The sequence below is a fragment of the Fusarium flagelliforme genome (genome assembly GCF_020744385.1).
Source record: "Fusarium flagelliforme strain FIESC 12 MPI-CAGE-AA-0113 chromosome Unknown B0J16scaffold_5, whole genome shotgun sequence".
NCBI classification, from domain to species: domain Eukaryota; kingdom Fungi; phylum Ascomycota; class Sordariomycetes; order Hypocreales; family Nectriaceae; genus Fusarium; species Fusarium flagelliforme.
In genome coordinates this window covers 4,032,489-4,049,101 of record NW_025763507.1, presented here as the reverse complement: position 1 = coordinate 4,049,101, position 16,613 = coordinate 4,032,489, and the positions used below count along the sequence as shown (strand labels likewise).

The 16,613-nt window shown below is 47.0% G+C and overlaps 6 protein-coding genes across 6 annotated transcripts; 3 read left to right on the top strand and 3 right to left on the bottom strand.

Annotated features, from left to right (window-relative positions):
* Nucleotides 1-576: 576 nt before the first annotated feature.
* B0J16DRAFT_322421 (uncharacterized protein) lies at nucleotides 577-3,493 on the top strand (the record flags this gene model as incomplete). The annotated part of the gene is made up of 5 exons (XM_046125702.1): nucleotides 577-1,266; nucleotides 1,322-1,448; nucleotides 1,678-2,883; nucleotides 2,938-3,332; nucleotides 3,467-3,493. 5 exons carry the CDS (start codon nucleotides 577-579, stop codon nucleotides 3,491-3,493), a joined length of 2,445 nt encoding a protein of 814 aa, XP_045982119.1.
* A 58-nt stretch (nucleotides 3,494-3,551) lies between these two features.
* Nucleotides 3,552-4,279, bottom strand: B0J16DRAFT_346106 (uncharacterized protein; the record flags this gene model as incomplete). Its single annotated transcript, XM_046128386.1, has 2 exons — nucleotides 3,846-4,279; nucleotides 3,552-3,794 (listed from the first exon to the last, which is right to left on the bottom strand). Exons 1-2 carry the CDS (start codon nucleotides 4,209-4,211, stop codon nucleotides 3,555-3,557), a joined length of 606 nt encoding a protein of 201 aa, XP_045982118.1. The 5' UTR covers nucleotides 4,212-4,279.
* Nucleotides 4,280-4,465: 186 nt separating this feature from the next.
* On the top strand, nucleotides 4,466-6,447 carry B0J16DRAFT_290358 (putative xylanase 35). Its single transcript, XM_046124250.1, has 2 exons — nucleotides 4,466-4,905; nucleotides 4,952-6,447. The coding sequence occupies exons 1-2, from the start codon at nucleotides 4,752-4,754 to the stop codon at nucleotides 6,316-6,318; spliced, it is 1,521 nt and encodes a 506-aa protein (XP_045982117.1). The 5' UTR covers nucleotides 4,466-4,751; the 3' UTR covers nucleotides 6,319-6,447.
* Nucleotides 6,448-7,214: 767 nt separating this feature from the next.
* On the top strand, nucleotides 7,215-8,928 carry B0J16DRAFT_402219 (general substrate transporter; the record flags this gene model as incomplete). Its single annotated transcript, XM_046132627.1, has 3 exons — nucleotides 7,215-7,398; nucleotides 7,451-8,495; nucleotides 8,547-8,928. The coding sequence occupies 3 exons, from the start codon at nucleotides 7,215-7,217 to the stop codon at nucleotides 8,926-8,928; spliced, it is 1,611 nt and encodes a 536-aa protein (XP_045982116.1).
* A 156-nt stretch (nucleotides 8,929-9,084) lies between these two features.
* B0J16DRAFT_290355 (RlpA-like double-psi beta-barrel-protein domain-containing protein-containing protein) lies at nucleotides 9,085-10,252 on the bottom strand. The gene is made up of 2 exons (XM_046124249.1): nucleotides 9,790-10,252; nucleotides 9,085-9,738 (listed from the first exon to the last, which is right to left on the bottom strand). The coding sequence occupies exons 1-2, from the start codon at nucleotides 10,078-10,080 to the stop codon at nucleotides 9,322-9,324; spliced, it is 708 nt and encodes a 235-aa protein (XP_045982115.1). The 5' UTR covers nucleotides 10,081-10,252; the 3' UTR covers nucleotides 9,085-9,321.
* A 194-nt stretch (nucleotides 10,253-10,446) lies between these two features.
* Nucleotides 10,447-15,661, bottom strand: B0J16DRAFT_308062 (uncharacterized protein). Its single transcript, XM_046124864.1, has 5 exons — nucleotides 15,517-15,661; nucleotides 15,019-15,461; nucleotides 14,568-14,959; nucleotides 12,926-14,510; nucleotides 10,447-12,874 (listed from the first exon to the last, which is right to left on the bottom strand). Exons 1-5 carry the CDS (start codon nucleotides 15,596-15,598, stop codon nucleotides 10,856-10,858), a joined length of 4,521 nt encoding a protein of 1,506 aa, XP_045982114.1. The 5' UTR covers nucleotides 15,599-15,661; the 3' UTR covers nucleotides 10,447-10,855.
* Nucleotides 15,662-16,613: the final 952 nt, after the last annotated feature.

Sequence of the window (16,613 nt, the reverse complement as noted above, 5' to 3'; positions counted from 1 at the left end):
GAAGCCCCAAATCCGGCATCTCGGAGTGTATGTCACTGATCGTAATACTTAATCCAGAAGTTGTTCAAGTTTTAAGGACATGCCCTTTAATTGATTGGCTCGGGAAATTGGATTCGCAGCGGGGTCATGTGGGATTGTCTACAATGCAGGCGGGATGATTACCTACCCCACGATTCTCCGGTAGCTGTTAATTTTCCACGTATAACAAAGGGAAAGCTCAAGGACTTTAACAGAGATACGAGTAAAGAGCTTCCTCAGGGAAACATATACTTAATTACATTAGTGTAGCCTAAAGCCTTTAATAGTTAACAAACTTACTGCTCTTAAGAAAGTACTAAAACACTTTACGCCTAGAACGGCTGGTTTATACTTATTCAAGAATGCCTAGTCTTTCTCGGGCCCCGATATCTTCATACACTCTTATTTGTAGTACATATATGCAGCCTCAATCGCGTATGTTCTTCCTTTAAACAAAGATCTTCCCACCAGCTGCCTGATTCTTGTTGCCTCTTATCATTACTTTTCCTGCTTACCAGTATCATTACCGTGGGAAATCCCTTTACTGCGCTTGGAGAGATGCCTGAAAATATCTGGGGCGACGAAGATGAAACCATTGTTTATGACCAATGTCTCGGCAACGGAAGGGCGCTCATATTCCGTTTCTCACTGAACGCTGATAAATCTTCGCAGACCCTTACAAACCGCATTGTCAATTGCTACCATGGTATAGATGTGCTTCACGAAACATGTATCTTTACAAATCGAAGCGACATGCGACGCGCCATATGGTCTGTCATAGCAATGGTCTGGTCCAAATGTATCGGCGACCCAGCAGTACTTGAGCCAGGTTCCGTCGTCGACCTGACTTCTAACATCTACGGGGAATTCACCTCGCGAGTATATTGGGAACCTCTTTTTCAACAATATCTCGATCTTATGAAAATCATACAGCCAAGCGACTTATCACCTCCGGGTCAGCATCTCCCTACCCTTGAGCTTTCAGAAATCTACATCATCGAAGCACTGGGCGGTAGAGGCTGCAGCAAGCGAGTTCGGTTGCAGACAAAATTACAAGATTGCCCTTCTTATGTCTTCAAAGGTATGGACTTTCAAAGCTATCTGCAGGTCCATGATGACGATGATGAATTTGCCTGTGCCATGGTGGAGACCTGGCGACGGTCGATCAAGTTGATTGCCGCCTTGGAACCCCACCCCAATATCCAGTCACCTCCAAAGACGCTCGTTTCCGTTGGTCGATTAACTTATGTAGGGCATTTATCCACTTTCTTTACTTAAGGCGCTCTTTCTAATATAATTGTAGCAGCAAACGACACTGAGACTTGAATTCCTCTGCGGGAGAAGGCCAAATGGTGCTATCAAATGGCCCTGGCAATCGCTCATACTATACGCAGCTGTGCCTCTTATACTTACCTTGGCGTCAGATATTAGTGAGGTTTTAAGAGGCGCAGTAAGGCAGACACGGGTCTTAAACAGATAATAACCGGGAGTTTACAACGATCGTACAAGTAATCGCGGCAAGATAGAATCCACAAGTTACTATAACCATTATGTTAAATCTCACCATAACTGAGGGGTATCTGCTGAACGCTAAATGAACAACAAACTTCTTGTATAGACCTACAAGCGCTGTTAGGGACGTGATAAAGCTTTTTCTAGAATGGTTTCCTCAACGCCAATACCAGAGTGTCACTCTCATGAGTCAGTACGACAGCCATTCCCTGGAAAACAAGCGGCCAGGCAACGTTCCAACACCTATCGTCAGGCAAAAGGCGGTTCGACCACCATTCTGGCTCACGAAACCGGCCTTGATCTTGTTCTCGTCAGTTTTTGTAGCATGTGCGGCCACACTTAATGCTCTAGACCGCGTGGTGAAAGTTAAACACGGTCTTCCGCTTACGATTACATCGAGCGAGTATTCTTGGACATACGGTCCAACAGCCATACTCGTTATTATCCTCAGTTTCTGGAGGCGCATCGACTATTACTATAAATCGATACAACCGTGGAAGGAACTCCAGTCCGGGCCTACGCCAGCTTCCCGTTCTGTCCTCTTGGATTATGTGTCTCCATTTCAGCTGCAGACCATGTACAAAGTCTTCAAAATGCGACACTATCAAGTTACGGCATCGATCTTGACCTTTTTCATCCTCAAGGGTATCATTCTAATATCAACAACACTCTTTTTCGTTCAGACGGATACGCACTTAGCGACCTTGGACATCATCTATCAAGATGTCTTTAATGCTTCAAGCGCCTGGAACGCGTATTGGGGTGCGGGTTACCACGGCGGTCGCATAATCCTTACCGGGGGCTCGGACAAGTATATCTGGAAGTACCTCGCGCGATTGGACAATGCAACAGCGAATGATTCCTTATGGAACGTCAATGATGGTCTGGTCACGCAGCAATTCCGCCCTTTGACATCATCGATAAATATTACATCGCTTGAGGCCCTGGTCGACGTCTTTGTACCAAAGATTACTTGCGAAGAGGCAGACTTGATGGTCAATCTCACCGGGTCCGAACCGGGTCATCCTGAATACTCCTGGAGATCGAAAACATGTTCAGCAGGCGGGAACGAGCCTAGTTCCTTATGCCCAGATCACAAAGGCCCACGTTTCGGCTATAATACCAATGCGACTGTTTGTGGAAGCAGACCCGTGGATTACACGTTACATCGTGTAAACTGCTCAAGTGGCATAATTAGTCCTGACAAACGATTCGTCGGCAGTTGGAGGGTCGGCCTGGAGAGCTATGATATACGATATGCGATCACGGCAGCGCAGTATAGTGTCGATCTGGATGTCGCACTAAAGAACGCATCACTAGGTATCAAGGCCATAGATTCGACCTCCATCATTTGTAAGATTGGGTATGGCATAGTATCAGCTAATGCGACTCATGACATGATTTCAGGTAATGCGATGATAGAAAAGAAGAATTTAGGGGAAGGGAGCCATTTGCAAAATCTAACAAGCTCTTCCTTGACTGAGATGATTCTTACGGGTCTACATAATGTCGCGAACGTTCTTGTTGCTGATAAGAATGTTCCCTTCAGAGCAGACAAGGATCTCAACAATTTAGTTCATCCGAAATACGACGAAGCGCTGTTTCAGCTGATGGCTTCAAAGATGGGACAGAACTATAAGCCTGGGGTATCTTTAGAGCCAGGGCTTCTGGAGAATACTTCAATTGCTGTTATTGAAGGTTTGATGAACGAGTTTGCTCGAGAGTCATTACTTGTCGAGAGTCGTTTGTCGGGTACTGCCGATGGAATCGGTGAAGCTATATTGCAAACAAGGACAGTAGCTGTGTGGCTCATGGCTGCAGGGTTTTGTGTCATTGCGATAATCTGCTTACTTATGTTATTCTTTATCTCGACGAGTCCTTGGATACCCGCGTTTTGTGGCTCTATTGCCGGGCATGCAGCTATACTGGTCAACAGCCCACATCTTCGGGCCCTTTTGAATGACGCAGGACATTTCACTGAGAAGGACTTAGTTGAAGGATTAGAAGGTACTCAGTTTATAGGGTTAATTAGCTATTCTAGCAGGTGTCTCGGGATGACCTTCAGGAGTCGCAGAAATAGCGTCCCTTGACAATGGTATTCCAACGCGAAGAATCTCTGGATCCTCTTGCACTTGGTACTTCCTGAAAAGGGTCGTAGCAAACTCATGCAGAGGGTTTGCTCGGTCCTCAACATCCGCCGAAACGAATGGTAGCGTCTGCTTTGAATACGAGGCTGCTAGTTCTATGTCGCTCAAGTTTCCCGACTTTTTATATAAGAATAGAGTATGGTCGCGCAATATGAATGGTAGCCTTACCGGTAGCGCCTCATGCTTGGCATTGCCAGGCTCCTCAAAGAATACTTGCAAACAGATAGTGATGGCTGCTCTAAGGTCTTCCAGATCGTTAGTCTCTCTGTAACGATATGGGACATCTCCGTGCAAAGTTTCGTCTATAACGGCCAGGTACCAGAGAGATGCTTCTTCCGGCAAATGTAAGGTGCGAAATAGCAGCATCTTTTGTCGTAGCGATGCTCGGAGGTCATCAGTGTTCCCGGTTTGCTGATACCGGGCGATTAGTAAGTCTCCCAGCTTTTCAAGAGACCTTTGTCCAGTTTCATCTTTTTCTGGCTCTGGCGGCATGGTCTTAGTGGCCTCCAAGATCTCTTGATCGAGTTTTTCCATATTGAACGTTGTGTAGACCCAGTAATTGTTGTCAGTTATAAGTAATGAATATCGCGCAGAGGGAGCCTTTTCAACGCGGGGGTAAGCCCAAACCGTTTTGTATATCCTTGGTTAGCCGCTTGTTGACATGGTTCTAATGCTAAATGATGTACCGCTCCTAAGCGAGAAGGTTTTTAATCCCATATTGTGATTTTCGCCTCGCTCCACTAAATGTCTAATCTGATCCGTTCAACACAGCCCTTTTTGCGAAGAATCTTTACGATTTTGTTTCCTTATCGTCTCCTCAATCAGGCTACCCTAAACGCCAAGACCAAATCATGATCCTATCACCAACACAGATTTCCCCTCACTTGTACAATTCACCCAACGGATAAAATCTCCTTTCCACTGCGATTGGACGGCTAAATACAAAACCATCAACAAACCCACTATACGATGAATCAGTCCACAAAGTCAAGACCTTAAGTATCAGCCAGATTCAGCTTAACTCACCACCAACAACTAAACAAAAGCGAAGACGTACAGATAGCGCAACCAACCATGTCGCCGATTAATCCCATCATCCCTGGCTTTTCGCCCGATCCATCCATCGTCAAGCTGGACGAGTGGTATTTCCTTGTCAATTCCACGTTCCACATGTTTCCTGGTATTCCTGTTTATGCCTCCAAGGATCTCTTGTCGTGGAAGCAGATTGGTAAGATAATTATGAGATTCACCAGACAGTAGTTAATGAAGTGCAGGAAATGTTATCTCAAGACCTGGACAAATTAGCTTAGCCAAGTCACCTACGGAAGTAAACCCTCTTCCAGCTATCGGCGAAGTCATGCTCGCTACTGGAGGTCTCTTTGCACCAACCATTCGCTACAAAGATGGCACATTCTACGTCGTCTGCACCAATGTCGTGCGCACTCTTGGCGAACCAGATGTTTTGGAGAACTTCATCTCCTCAACCAAGGACATCTGGTCGGGCCAATGGAGCGACCTTGTCAAATTCGAGTTTGACGGAATTGATCCTAGCATTCTCTTCGACGATGATGGCAAGACGTACATCCAAGGATCTAGATCCCCAGGCCCAATGACTAAGATCGCTCAAATTGAAGTTGATCTTGAAACAGGCCGCGCGCTGTCGGAAGAGAAGATTCTTTGGGAGGGTACAGGTGGTGTATACCCTGAGGGACCCCATATCTACAAGCGAAATGGATGGTACTGCCTCATGATCTCTGAGGGCGGAACTCATGAAGACCATATGATCACCATGGCTCGATCGCGCAACGTCTGGGGACCTTATGAGCCGTGCCCTAACAACCCAATCTTGGTTCCTGCTAGCAGCGATATGTATATCCGCCACACAGGGCACTGCGATGTTTTCGAGGATGAAAAGGGTCAATGGTGGGGAGTTTGTCTCGGTGCAAGACGTGATAAGGAAGGACGGTATAACATGGGACGAGAGTCGCATCTTACTACTGCCAAATGGACGGATGATGACTGGCTTCGACTTGACTCGGTTCCAGCGACGGTTGATACGTCGAGACTGGCTCAGACAAATGCAGTGCAGAGTCTAACGGCTGTGGAAGGAGTAGATTACCTCTACATCAGAGATGTGGACTTGAAGAATTACAAAATCGAGGGGTCTAAGATCAGCCTAACCGCTTCCACGATCGATCTCTCGCATACCCACCAGTCACCTACTTTCGTAGGCAAACGCCAACGCGTCCTCGAAGGCCAAAGCAGCGCGACATTCAAGATTGACCCATCAAGCACCATCAAAGTCGGCCTCGCCTCATACAAAGACGAACACCGATACGTCCGGGTCTTTTACTCCGCCTCCGATAAGACGGTAACTTACGAAGCCATCAACAACGCCAAGAAGGTCAAAAACACGTCCAGCCATACTGTAAGCGAAGACGCCAGCAGTATTCGCTTCCGAATCGAGTACACAGAGAAGGAGTATACTTTGTCTTATGCACTTGACGACAAGGAGTGGAAATCTGTTGCGACACTGGATTTGATCGACATGACAGGTCCCGACTTTGTAGGCCCTGTGATCGGTGTTTTTGCTTTGGGCGATGGAGGGAACGTGGAAGTAACCGATCTGAAAGTGGAGTAAATGGACATGCCAAGTTTCACATGGTATGATCAATGCAATCAGTTAGATGCACGAGAAGGATTAGCCGCCGAGATCATAAGAGACAAAATACTGAGTCAGTTTATGCGAGTCAACAATAGCATTTAGGCTACTCTATTTTCGTATCCTACCCTTTGTATACCAATCTCTGCAACCTGGTCAATGCAAAGAAAGTGCCGATCCAGATACCGTTCTGACGGATTCATTCCGTGAATGTCTCGTTCCCTCGCAAATGAAACCACCTTATCTCTCTTTTGCCTAAGATCCCAAGCCAAGAGATGCATTGTCTCTCCAACAATAGACACATGACCTCTCCCAACCTGTTGGTTCTCTAATCAAGCTTTCAGGCTAACAATTTACCCGTTGCAGAACCTCAGCCTCCGGGTAATTCCCCGCATCCCTGCCTATCAATTGCCTGACCATCCAACCATTCGGACGTTTACCCGGTCGTTGGTCCTTAACCTTAATCAAACACTCCATATTAACCGGAACCTCCTTCTTCCCTAATTGGTCACCCGTAAATCCCCATGGGGAGGTTTTTCGCACCTCGTAGCTCGGATAAAGCATATCTTGCGGGGAAGCGGGCGCTGGGAAGGCCTCGGTAACGACACTGACAAATTACTGAGCCGATGGTCTGATTGAGATAGTATGAGATTATCGGGATGTTTTTCTGTCGGGTTGTTTGACACGGCTGATATGCATGTTTGTTGGTTTGATAGACCAGGTAGGCTAAATGAAACTGTACCATCGCTCAATCTCAGACAAGTGATATAAAGATCATCTCCACGTCCATGGCAATCTCTTTTTCCCAGCTCCCCAGTGCCAGGTGCCTCAGTACTTTTGTATAGACAGAGGAGTCTCTTCGAACAGCCTTCAATATGGGTCTCTTTCGTGCTCCCAAGCGGACCCAAACGGTCATCCCCGCCAAGCCTACCAAAGGCCACTTCTTCTTCGCAGGCAAAGAATTCCAACGTCTCAAATGGTGGAAGCGACGTAACATGCGAACTCTGTATTTCTACATTGTTATCCTGATTCTCACCAACACCGCCAATGGATTCGACGGTAAGTCACTCTCCCCAAACTCTGATGGATCATATACTGATTAGTGGTTAAGGTTCCATGATGAACGGTCTCCAGACTCTATCGTACTGGCAGGAGTACTTCAACCATCCTCGTGGCTCTACTCTTGGTTTCTTCAACGCTTCTATGAGTCTTGGTTCTCTTATCGGTCTTTTCATCGTTCCCTACATGATTGATCGTCTTGGTCGAAAGATGGGTGTCATCATCGGCTGTGTCATCATGCTTCTCGCCGTTGGACTACAATCTGGAGCTCGTAACTTCGGCATGTTTGTCGCCGCACGTCTCCTCCTTGGATTCGGCGACTGCATCGTTCTTGGTTCTGCTCCTCTTCTCATCGCAGAGATTGCCCATCCTCAAGATCGTGCTGTTCTTGTAACACTGAGTGGAGCGTCTTATCATTCTGGTGCTTTCATTTCTAGTTGGGTTACGTACGGTACTCTTCAGATTAAGAGTGATTGGTCGTGGAGATTGCCTAGTCTTCTCCAGTCTATTTGCAGTGTTGTCATTCTTGTTGGAATCTTTTGGATGCCTGAGAGTCCTCGTTGGTTGCTCAGCAAGGATCGTCATGATGAGGCCCTCAAGGTATTGACTCATTACCATGCTGAGGACGATGTCGACGATGAGTTCGTCCAGCTGGAGTTCAGCGAAATCAAGGCTGCCATTGCTCTTGACAAGGAAGCTGGTCAGACTGGTTGGGCGGATTTCCTGAAGACCAAGGGTAACCGCAAGAGAATTGGTCTCATCACTGCTCTTGGTTTCTTCAGTCAATGGAGTGGTAACGGTCTCATTTCATACTACCTCAAGGGTATCATGGACGCTGTCGGCATTACCAAGGCTGAGACTCAGCTTGGTATCAACGCTGGTATGAAGACTCAGGGTCTTATCGTCAACACTGCTTTTGCCTTCTTTATCGATTACTTCGGTCGTCGCCCCATTTACCTGACCTCGACCATTGGAACTTGTGTCATCTTCAACTTCTGGACTATTGTTTCAGCTCGATATGAGATTGATCCCAACAAGGCTCTGGGTTACGCCTTTGTTGCACTGACCTTTATTTATGGTCTCTTCTACGATGTCAAGTAAGTGTCTTCAACTCACCACGATGTATTCAGCACGCTAACTTTGTCAAGATCCGGTCTCATGGCCAACTACACCACAGAGATTCTTCCCTATGGTCTTCGTGCCAAGGGTTTCACGTGGCTCAACTTCTGTGTCACCCTCGCTCTGTTCTTCAACCAGTACATCAACGGTATCGCTCTTGATGCCATGGGCTGGAAGTACTACTGTGTCTACTGCGTGTTCCTCGGTTTCGAAGTGTACATTATTTACTTCTTCCTCATCGAGACACGATACACACCCATGGAAGAAATCGCGCAGTACTTCGATGGCGATGATGCTGTTGATGTTGGAGAGGTTGCTCGTGCGGATATGAAGGATAGAGGAATTGATGTTGATGGTGACGAGAAGGGTGCTCATGCCACTACTATCGAGAGATTGGAGAGTCAGAAGTAAACGATGGTTATTTGGGGCATTCGTGAGGTTTGGTAGTATTGGAAGGGTTGTCATAATGCGAGTATACCTAGTTGGGATATTGATGCTGTTTCTTGTTTCATCTATATTGATCTCCACTGTTGTGAATGTCACTGCGCATAAAGCTGATCCGATTGGGTCAACACGGACGTCCGTAATCAATTTGATGCATGGTCTTATCGGATAGCTCGGCACTCGGTACTTTGTCGCATGAATGTATTTATGTCCTGCACTCTACTAGAGTGTATGCGATAGAAAATATGGACTGTAGATGCATTGCGCCAATGCCAGTATAGCGCAACACCAAAATATATATACAAGAATTCGTGGCTCTACCACAACCTCCACCAATCACATCCCCAAATCATCTCCAGCTTAAAAGTTGGAAGTACCCTTAGTGATCTGGCCACTCTTAAGAGCAACGTTCTTAACAATAACCTGCTTGTTGTTGACGCTAGTAACACGGACCCAAGCAGTGTCGCTAGGCAGAGTTCCCTTGAGCTTCCACATGTTGGGGTCAGCAAGGTAGCAAGCCTTCCAGGTCTTTCCGTTGTCGCTGCTGACGTCGACGGACTTGACGCGGTGGGTCATGTTCTCGATGGTGGTGGCGAACCAGTACTTGGAGGCGCCGCCGTGCATGTGGACTTGGAGGGGAGCGGACTTGAGAGGGCACTCGATCCACTTCCACTTGATGCCGTCGACACCGCCGGCCTTCATGTTGTTGGTGAGCTTGTTCCAGGTCTTGGGGGTCATGTCGAGATGGTTCTTGTCACCGCCGGTTCGGTTGGTGACCTAAAGAGTTAGCAGACATCCTCAATGATGTCCAGTATCACTTTTACTTACCATGATCTTGAGGGACTTGCCCTTGTAGTCGACCTGGATGCAACCACCGCAGTTGGCACCATTGTCCCAGATCTCATCGGAAACACAAGTGGTACCGTCAATACCAGGAGGCAGATCGTATCCAACGAAGCTGCAAGCACCGTTCTGCCAGCAGTCCTCCTCAGTGCAGCCGTCAGCGTCACCGTAGCGGGTTCCCAGACCGGTGAAGACCTTGGATGTGCCCTGGACGGCCGCGGCGTTGACAACCGTCGAGGTTGCGGCCAAAAGAGTGACGAGGTAGCTGCTGAACATTGTGATAGAAGATTGTGATGAAAAGAATGAATGTGTGATGTAGAAAAGAATGTGCTGTAAACTGAAGAGGTAATTGTTATGTCGATGAGAAGGTCAGCCTTATATAAAGCCAAGTAATTTCGTTTCAGATCAACATTGGTCCTGTCATCTCCAATCTGACAGTATCTGGTCTAGATTCCCATTCCATGGCCGCGTGTTTTTACCACCTCGTAATTGTAATCTCCCCACGATGAACCCATTGACTGTAACCCTGCACGTCCAATCATGCCGACTTCCGCGAGTAGGTTCACGCTAAGTGTTTCAGATTCTTCTGTCTGGGCGGAGACGCTAATTACAACAGGCGAGCGTATCCTTGTTATCGGGACATCCGGCACGACGAAACAAGATTTGGAAGCCGTTGGAATGATCCATGATTAAGCAGGATTAAATGCGGATACAAATGGGTCGGTCCTGTGCTTGATTTGGGTTGTCAAGTCGTAGGGCTTGTTAGTGAAGTGATTGAGACGGATATTGGCTGCAAGGGTATGAGATGTGAGACTTATGATGCTCTTATAGATAAGCTTATCATGATCTGGTAACAGCTGCCAAGACACAACACTCTTGCTCGAAACAACAATGGAGATTAGAAGCTCACTTACGAAAGATACTGGCATGATACACTTTAAGATAGATTACCTTACGTTTTGAGAACCTGTTATCTCAGGATTGTAAAGGGCAATCAAACACTATGCTATGAAAGAGAAATCGCTCACTCTATGAATAAAAGATGCTATGCTTAGTGCCTGAAAGGCAGAAACAACACTCGCCCTGATCCTGAACCTAGAACTATCGTCGATCCTGTGAGAATAACTGTTGACATGCCAGGTTGCGCCTGATACTCAAGCGGCAGCCACAGAACTTTTTCCCCATCTTTCACGACCCAGTTCCTACTGCGAGTAAGGTAAAAGGACTTCAAAGTAACGTAGTTTGAATCACCAGACTCAACAGTCTCGCCGAAGTTGAAGAAGCTTACATCGAAGACAGGAGCTTGATCGTCGCTACCCGGTTGCCACCGAACTAACAACTTGCCTGTTTTAATATCCCAAACATGCATTGCGCTCCTACAGCACATAAGTCTTTGACCACGCATTACCAATGTGAACGGAGGGGTATTCTGGTTGATAGAGACTTCCGGCAGAGGGACTTTGAGTAATCGGGTGCCCGGCAACTTCCACACTTCAATCGACCGCTCGGTAGCAATTACCACCTGTGACGCGTCATCAGACGAGACGACACTTTTAACATAACCATCGGCAGTTAAGGTATCTGTCCTGATAAAGGGTTTCAGGTGCCAAAGCTCAACCTTTGTCGAGTATCCTACTACAAGTCGCCGTCCATCGTCTGAAATTGACAGGCAGGTCACTAAGTTTCCCATTTCTATGACCTTCTTCCGGCGTAATGGGGCGATCTGCCAGATTTCTAAGTCAGAGTATGTAATTATTGCAAAGTATGGCGCACACTGTGCTGATGCGAGACGCTGACTGTCGAGATGCAGCACGTTGTCGATCTCGCAAGTTTCTTTGCAGACTTGATTACAGATATCCCAAATCTTGATATCGGATTCTGATGCTGAGAGAAGCGTGTTTCCATCCGCGATCAGAGTAATCAAGCTCGGTGGTGTCTTGTGGTAGTCGAAATCCGCGATTGACGTTGCCTTGGAAAGATCCCAAGTTTTGAGTTTTTCGAAGTCAAACGACGCCAAAAAGCCTCCGTCATGCGAGATATTTATGTCCGAGTAATTTTCCTCGCTGGTCGTGCCACATACCAGCCCATCCTCAAGATCAATGATAGTTGCTCCTCCTGTAGGATGACTGATTGCTAGTCTCTTGTTCGTCAAAGCCACGTCCCTGGCGTGGAGTTCAAACTTGTACAAACATTGTTTGGTATCCAGAGACCATATTTGTACTGGATATGGCGAAGAGTTCCCAGAATATCGCAGATGGGATGCGATGAGTGTGCCATCGAGGGAAAACTCTAACGAAGCCTCTTCATCACATAACCCTATAACATCCCAGGAAATATCGTGGTACCTATCCCAATGTGATACAATGAGAGATTTGTCTTTTGTGGAAGCCAGTCGTTGCCCCTGTCCCGAGAGAAAGATTGGATCCTTGGATGGAGACTGAAACTCACGTAGAAATTTTCTTGCTTCGGTATCCCAGACCTGCAACATAGGCGTATATTCTCCATCCTCGCTGTTCCAGTAGGCAACAGCACAACAGAGAAGTTGGCCGTCGTCTGAAAACGCTAGTTCTGGGGCCTCCTCACCTATGGGCACAAGCTTCGGGTAACAAGAACTGTTATCTAGATCCCAGATTCTGATCCCTTTCTTTGAAGCGATTGCAATTTTAGAACTCTTCCAGGACGAAATTCGCGAAAAGCTTTCATCTTCAGGACTAAGAGCAAGAGACTGTAGACAACGACCTGATGCCGGGTCCCAGATCTCAACCCTACCCTCGGCGTTGACTGAGGCTAACCTGCCATTTTGGAGGAAGTTTATGCTTTTAATGGCCGCATAGTGGGTTTGCAACATCTGCTGTGTCTGTGGCCAAGACTGGTCATTGTTACAAGGTCCAGAAATCCATTCAGGATATTGGCGGTGTTCGAAAGGCTGAGGCGCCGTACTCAGTCTGGGGGCGAACATGACCCCGGAGAAATATAGCTGCAGCGGCGTTCGGTTGATACAATCGCCGAAGTAGCGGACAAACTGCATCGCGTCTTGGCAGAATTGATGCATCTCCGCTCTCTCGTCTCCCTAAGTAGTGATCAGTATCATTCCTCAAACCATTGATAAGCAGAAACTTACGCGAGCTAGATTCTGAAGCTCCGATATGATCTCGACAGAGTCCGAAACCCTTCCAATAAAACAGAGAACTTCTAGCCACGTTAAGAAGAGGTTACTTCGAAATTCAGATAGAATGTTGTTGCAATACTCATCATCCCCATATGGAGATAAATCGAGTGACAGCTTCAAATGGTACACCCAATACAAGCACGCATACTGGACTTCTGATGGTATAGATTTCTGTATTGTCTCAGAGTCGACCTTGGAGCGATTAACCCCAGGAGACCCAAGGCCACACATGTCTTGCTTCAACTTCCGCTTCATCAGTTCAATGCACTTGATGGCAAGGGTCTTGTGGGTATTGGCCTCGTGCACTTGAAGGCCTCCAGCTGATTTGTTGACAAGATAGTCTCTGAAGGAAAGGTGAAACAGTCTAATGGGACTATCATCGGATGGAACATCAATTACCGACCGGAGCGGATCAACTTGACCAAAGACCACTCGTGGTTCAACGTTTAGCAAGTTGGCTAGTGAAGTGACAGACAACGAGTTGCCGAGGAGGACGAACGAGCCGATGATAACAGTAAAATTAGTTATAATCTCATAATGGTCATCTTCGGGGGAGTGACTCAAGATGAGACTCAGCACAGGCTTGTATAAAGGGTCATACTGAGAATGAACCTTGGCAGATGTCTCAATAATAAAGTCAATCTTCTCATCTGGACTCTTGGTCCAATGGCGATCTTTGACCATACGGATGAAGGTGGCCGCAGCGATGAAGAGAGGGAGAGACCTTGAGACGAGGAGCTGTGTCTTATCATTGCCAGGCCAGTCGGGCTGTAGTTGCATACAATCCTGAGGGTGTGCTCGATTGTACTCCAGCACAAAGTTGGAGATTGCATGCCGAATGAATGTGTTGATATCCTGTTCGATGGTTCCCGGATCGACTCGGTGCAATACTATCTCTCGATGAAGTCTAGTCTTCGCGAAGTGGCCATCGATATCTAGCTCGGGTCGACTAGTGATGAAAACCTTGAGCGAAGTAGGACAGGATGCCAAGAGTGTAAGAATCTCCCCTCTATCGTCTTCCTCACATTCATCCAGGGCATCGATGACCAGAAGAAGCGGTTTGTCAAGCCCAGTGTTCCGCATTGCAATAAGCGGTTCTTGCACTAGCCTTCGCCACTGTATATCCTTTGGGGCAACAACCGACGAGTCGTCTTGTTCAACAACATCTACAATGTTCTGACGCAAGGGAGGAATATTGATAGCAAGCTGATACGCAATGACAGAGAATAAGAAGCGTCCGTTTCCCCTATTTCCAGCGCCTTTCTTGAAGAAGAAGGCACCGCCGAAAGAGCTTCCCTTCATGTCACGGGCGATTGTACGAGCGATGGTGCTTTTGCCTGTTCCAGCAAGACCAGGTAGCCAGCACACGGTAGGAGACTTTGGATCTTTGGCCCAATTCTTGATGTCCTCAAGGACTGCTACTCTCGTACCGTCAAGGCAGAAAGAGTTACTGGGGTAATGCATGTGGTCAACAGCGTCTTTGGGGTCGACAAGGAGGTCTTTCAGTTGCGCCTTGGCCCGATCTTCAGCCATCGTACTACAGACAAGGGTGAGTACAGGTTTCTCTTTACAATTCAGGGTTCTTGGCACTCACATAGCTTCTTGCCTGACGATCTTATACATATCTTTGAGTACACCGTGGTTTTCTGAGCCTCGATATATCTCGCACATATGCCCCGCATCATGCAACCGATCTTTTGCTGTGGTTAGATCCGTCAGATACCCTGTGAAGTCTTCGGTCTTCCAAGCATCTGTCACAGCCTTGGCTGCTGACCGTTGTTGACGAAGGGCAAAGCCAAGAAACTTGATAGAGACTACGAACGACTCCACGATGGCTTCTTCAAGCTTCTCTTGCGTAGAGTGGGTGTCCAGTTCTGCTTGGGTTAAGTGGACTTCCTGGTAGACGCTGCACTGATATACCAAGATTGTCATTTCAGCCATACCTTCGATAATTTTGGCTCTGATTTCTTGTCCAGCAGTAAGATTCTGAAACACGTTAGTCTCGGTATGTAACTTTGGTCAGTAAAAGGAAACGCGTCTCGTACTAGAAGCAGAAACCTCACAGCAGCCCAAGGAAATGCCGCAGGGTTCGGGTTTGCGCTGATGGCAACATCTCCCACGATCGCAAACCGGTTCAAAAAAGGCACAATATCCTCCATCATATCTGCCAACTTGCCTCTAAGCCCAACACGCTTCATCTCATCCTGCAAGCTTTTGAACAGATCCGTCACCGTAATATCGCCATCTTCTAGATGAGAGATTTGCTGTGTTTTTAAAACTTCATTAAGCTTCTGTCCATCTTTTGATGCCTTGACCTGCGTCATAGCCTTCAGCCATAGTTCCTGGAAGACCTCTTGCTGTTTTGCTGCAACATCTGTAGGTTGGGCCTGCTGTGAGTTCTGGCTTGGGACTGGTGATACAGGAGAATTCACAGGACGCAGAGACCCCAGAGGCACTATTTCTCCGGGCACAGGAGCTGAAGTACTCCCTACTATAAGGTATCAGTATGCGGTAGGATTGGCCGCTTGTCCTTGGAGCCTGACCTTGTACAACAGCTGATGTTCTCGGCGGAGGAAGACTTTCAGGTTCATCACCACAACACTTAACCAAACTGAACCAAGACATCTTATTTAAACCTCAAGTCAGACTGGCTCTTATGAAGAGTCAACAGTCCGTCGTAGCAGTTCGTCGTTAGTGTAGGACTTGAGAGGAATACGAGTTCAGCTGACAATGTCAACGCAGGATGAAAGCGGGGGCCGCTGGCAAGAAACCAAGAATCGACATGATTGGTTTAAAAATCGATAGTCTTTGGGCTATCGATTGGAGCACATGTTGGTTACACAGAGTAAAGTAAGGCTGACGTGACCAACCACAACCGACAAAGGTGACGTATCATAAGCTATTCCTTGCGTTGCGCCAAGGCATATTGGGGGTACCTTACAAGGGGATATTGCCAATCGGGGAAGCACTAAACAGGTACCTGGTTTTCGACCGGGTTTTGCAGTTCAGATAAGTACTACACTAGTTTACTGCCAACTTAACACTAACACAAGTATATAAAATTATACAGAGACTGTATAGTTTGAATAGTGTAAGCAAGCTAACATCATATGTGCTTATTGCCTTAGGGTAATACTTACCGTGTCTTTAAGTTGTATGAGGGTCAGGATGCAGTAACGAGCAGCAAGGGAAGACTACAAAAGATCCCCGACCGCCAGATTAAGAATTATTGGAACTGATGGGAATATAAATGGTGATTGTAGTTGTACTTGTTGAGCGTTCCGTTCAGTGGTTCGACTAAATACAGTAGTTATAGCTGCAGATTTTATATACGGCACAGATGAAAGATATAACGTACATGACCATCCCTACGAAAGTACAAAGAGCTACTGATTGACAGCACAAAAAAGGAGTAAAGACATGCTCTAGGCAAATGCAAAAACGCAACCATCGGGAATCGCTTGTGATCAGTCCTAGAGTAGAGGATGCCTGGACAGTGAACACGGAGAAGAGGTTGCACAGACATTGTGTTGATTGCCAGTAGTCACTTCCTGCCAATCAAGCAACAACGGCGAGTAACAAATACGCAGGGGGGCAATCGAGCCTTCTACCACAACCTTCACATACCGAACAGCGTCAC

Excerpts from the sequence above, each read along its gene's own strand:
- B0J16DRAFT_290358 (XM_046124250.1), top strand. The coding sequence starts at position 4,752 with ATGTCGCCGATTAATCCCATCATCCCTGGCTTTTCGCCCGATCCATCC. Across the intron at positions 4,906-4,951 it reads CTTGTCGTGGAAGCAGATTG|GAAATGTTATCTCAAGACCT; the intron begins GTAAGATAATTA and ends AATGAAGTGCAG.
- B0J16DRAFT_290355 (XM_046124249.1), bottom strand. The coding sequence starts at position 10,080 with ATGTTCAGCAGCTACCTCGTCACTCTTTTGGCCGCAACCTCGACGGTT. Across the intron at positions 9,739-9,789 it reads GCAAGTCCCTCAAGATCATG|GTCACCAACCGAACCGGCGG; the intron begins GTAAGTAAAAGT and ends CTAACTCTTTAG.
- B0J16DRAFT_308062 (XM_046124864.1), bottom strand. The coding sequence starts at position 15,598 with ATGTCTTGGTTCAGTTTGGTTAAGTGTTGTGGTGATGAACCTGAAAGT. Across the intron at positions 14,960-15,018 it reads CTGTGAGGTTTCTGCTTCTA|AATCTTACTGCTGGACAAGA; the intron begins GTACGAGACGCG and ends AACGTGTTTCAG. Across the intron at positions 14,511-14,567 it reads ATCGTCAGGCAAGAAGCTAT|TACGATGGCTGAAGATCGGG; the intron begins GTGAGTGCCAAG and ends CCTTGTCTGTAG.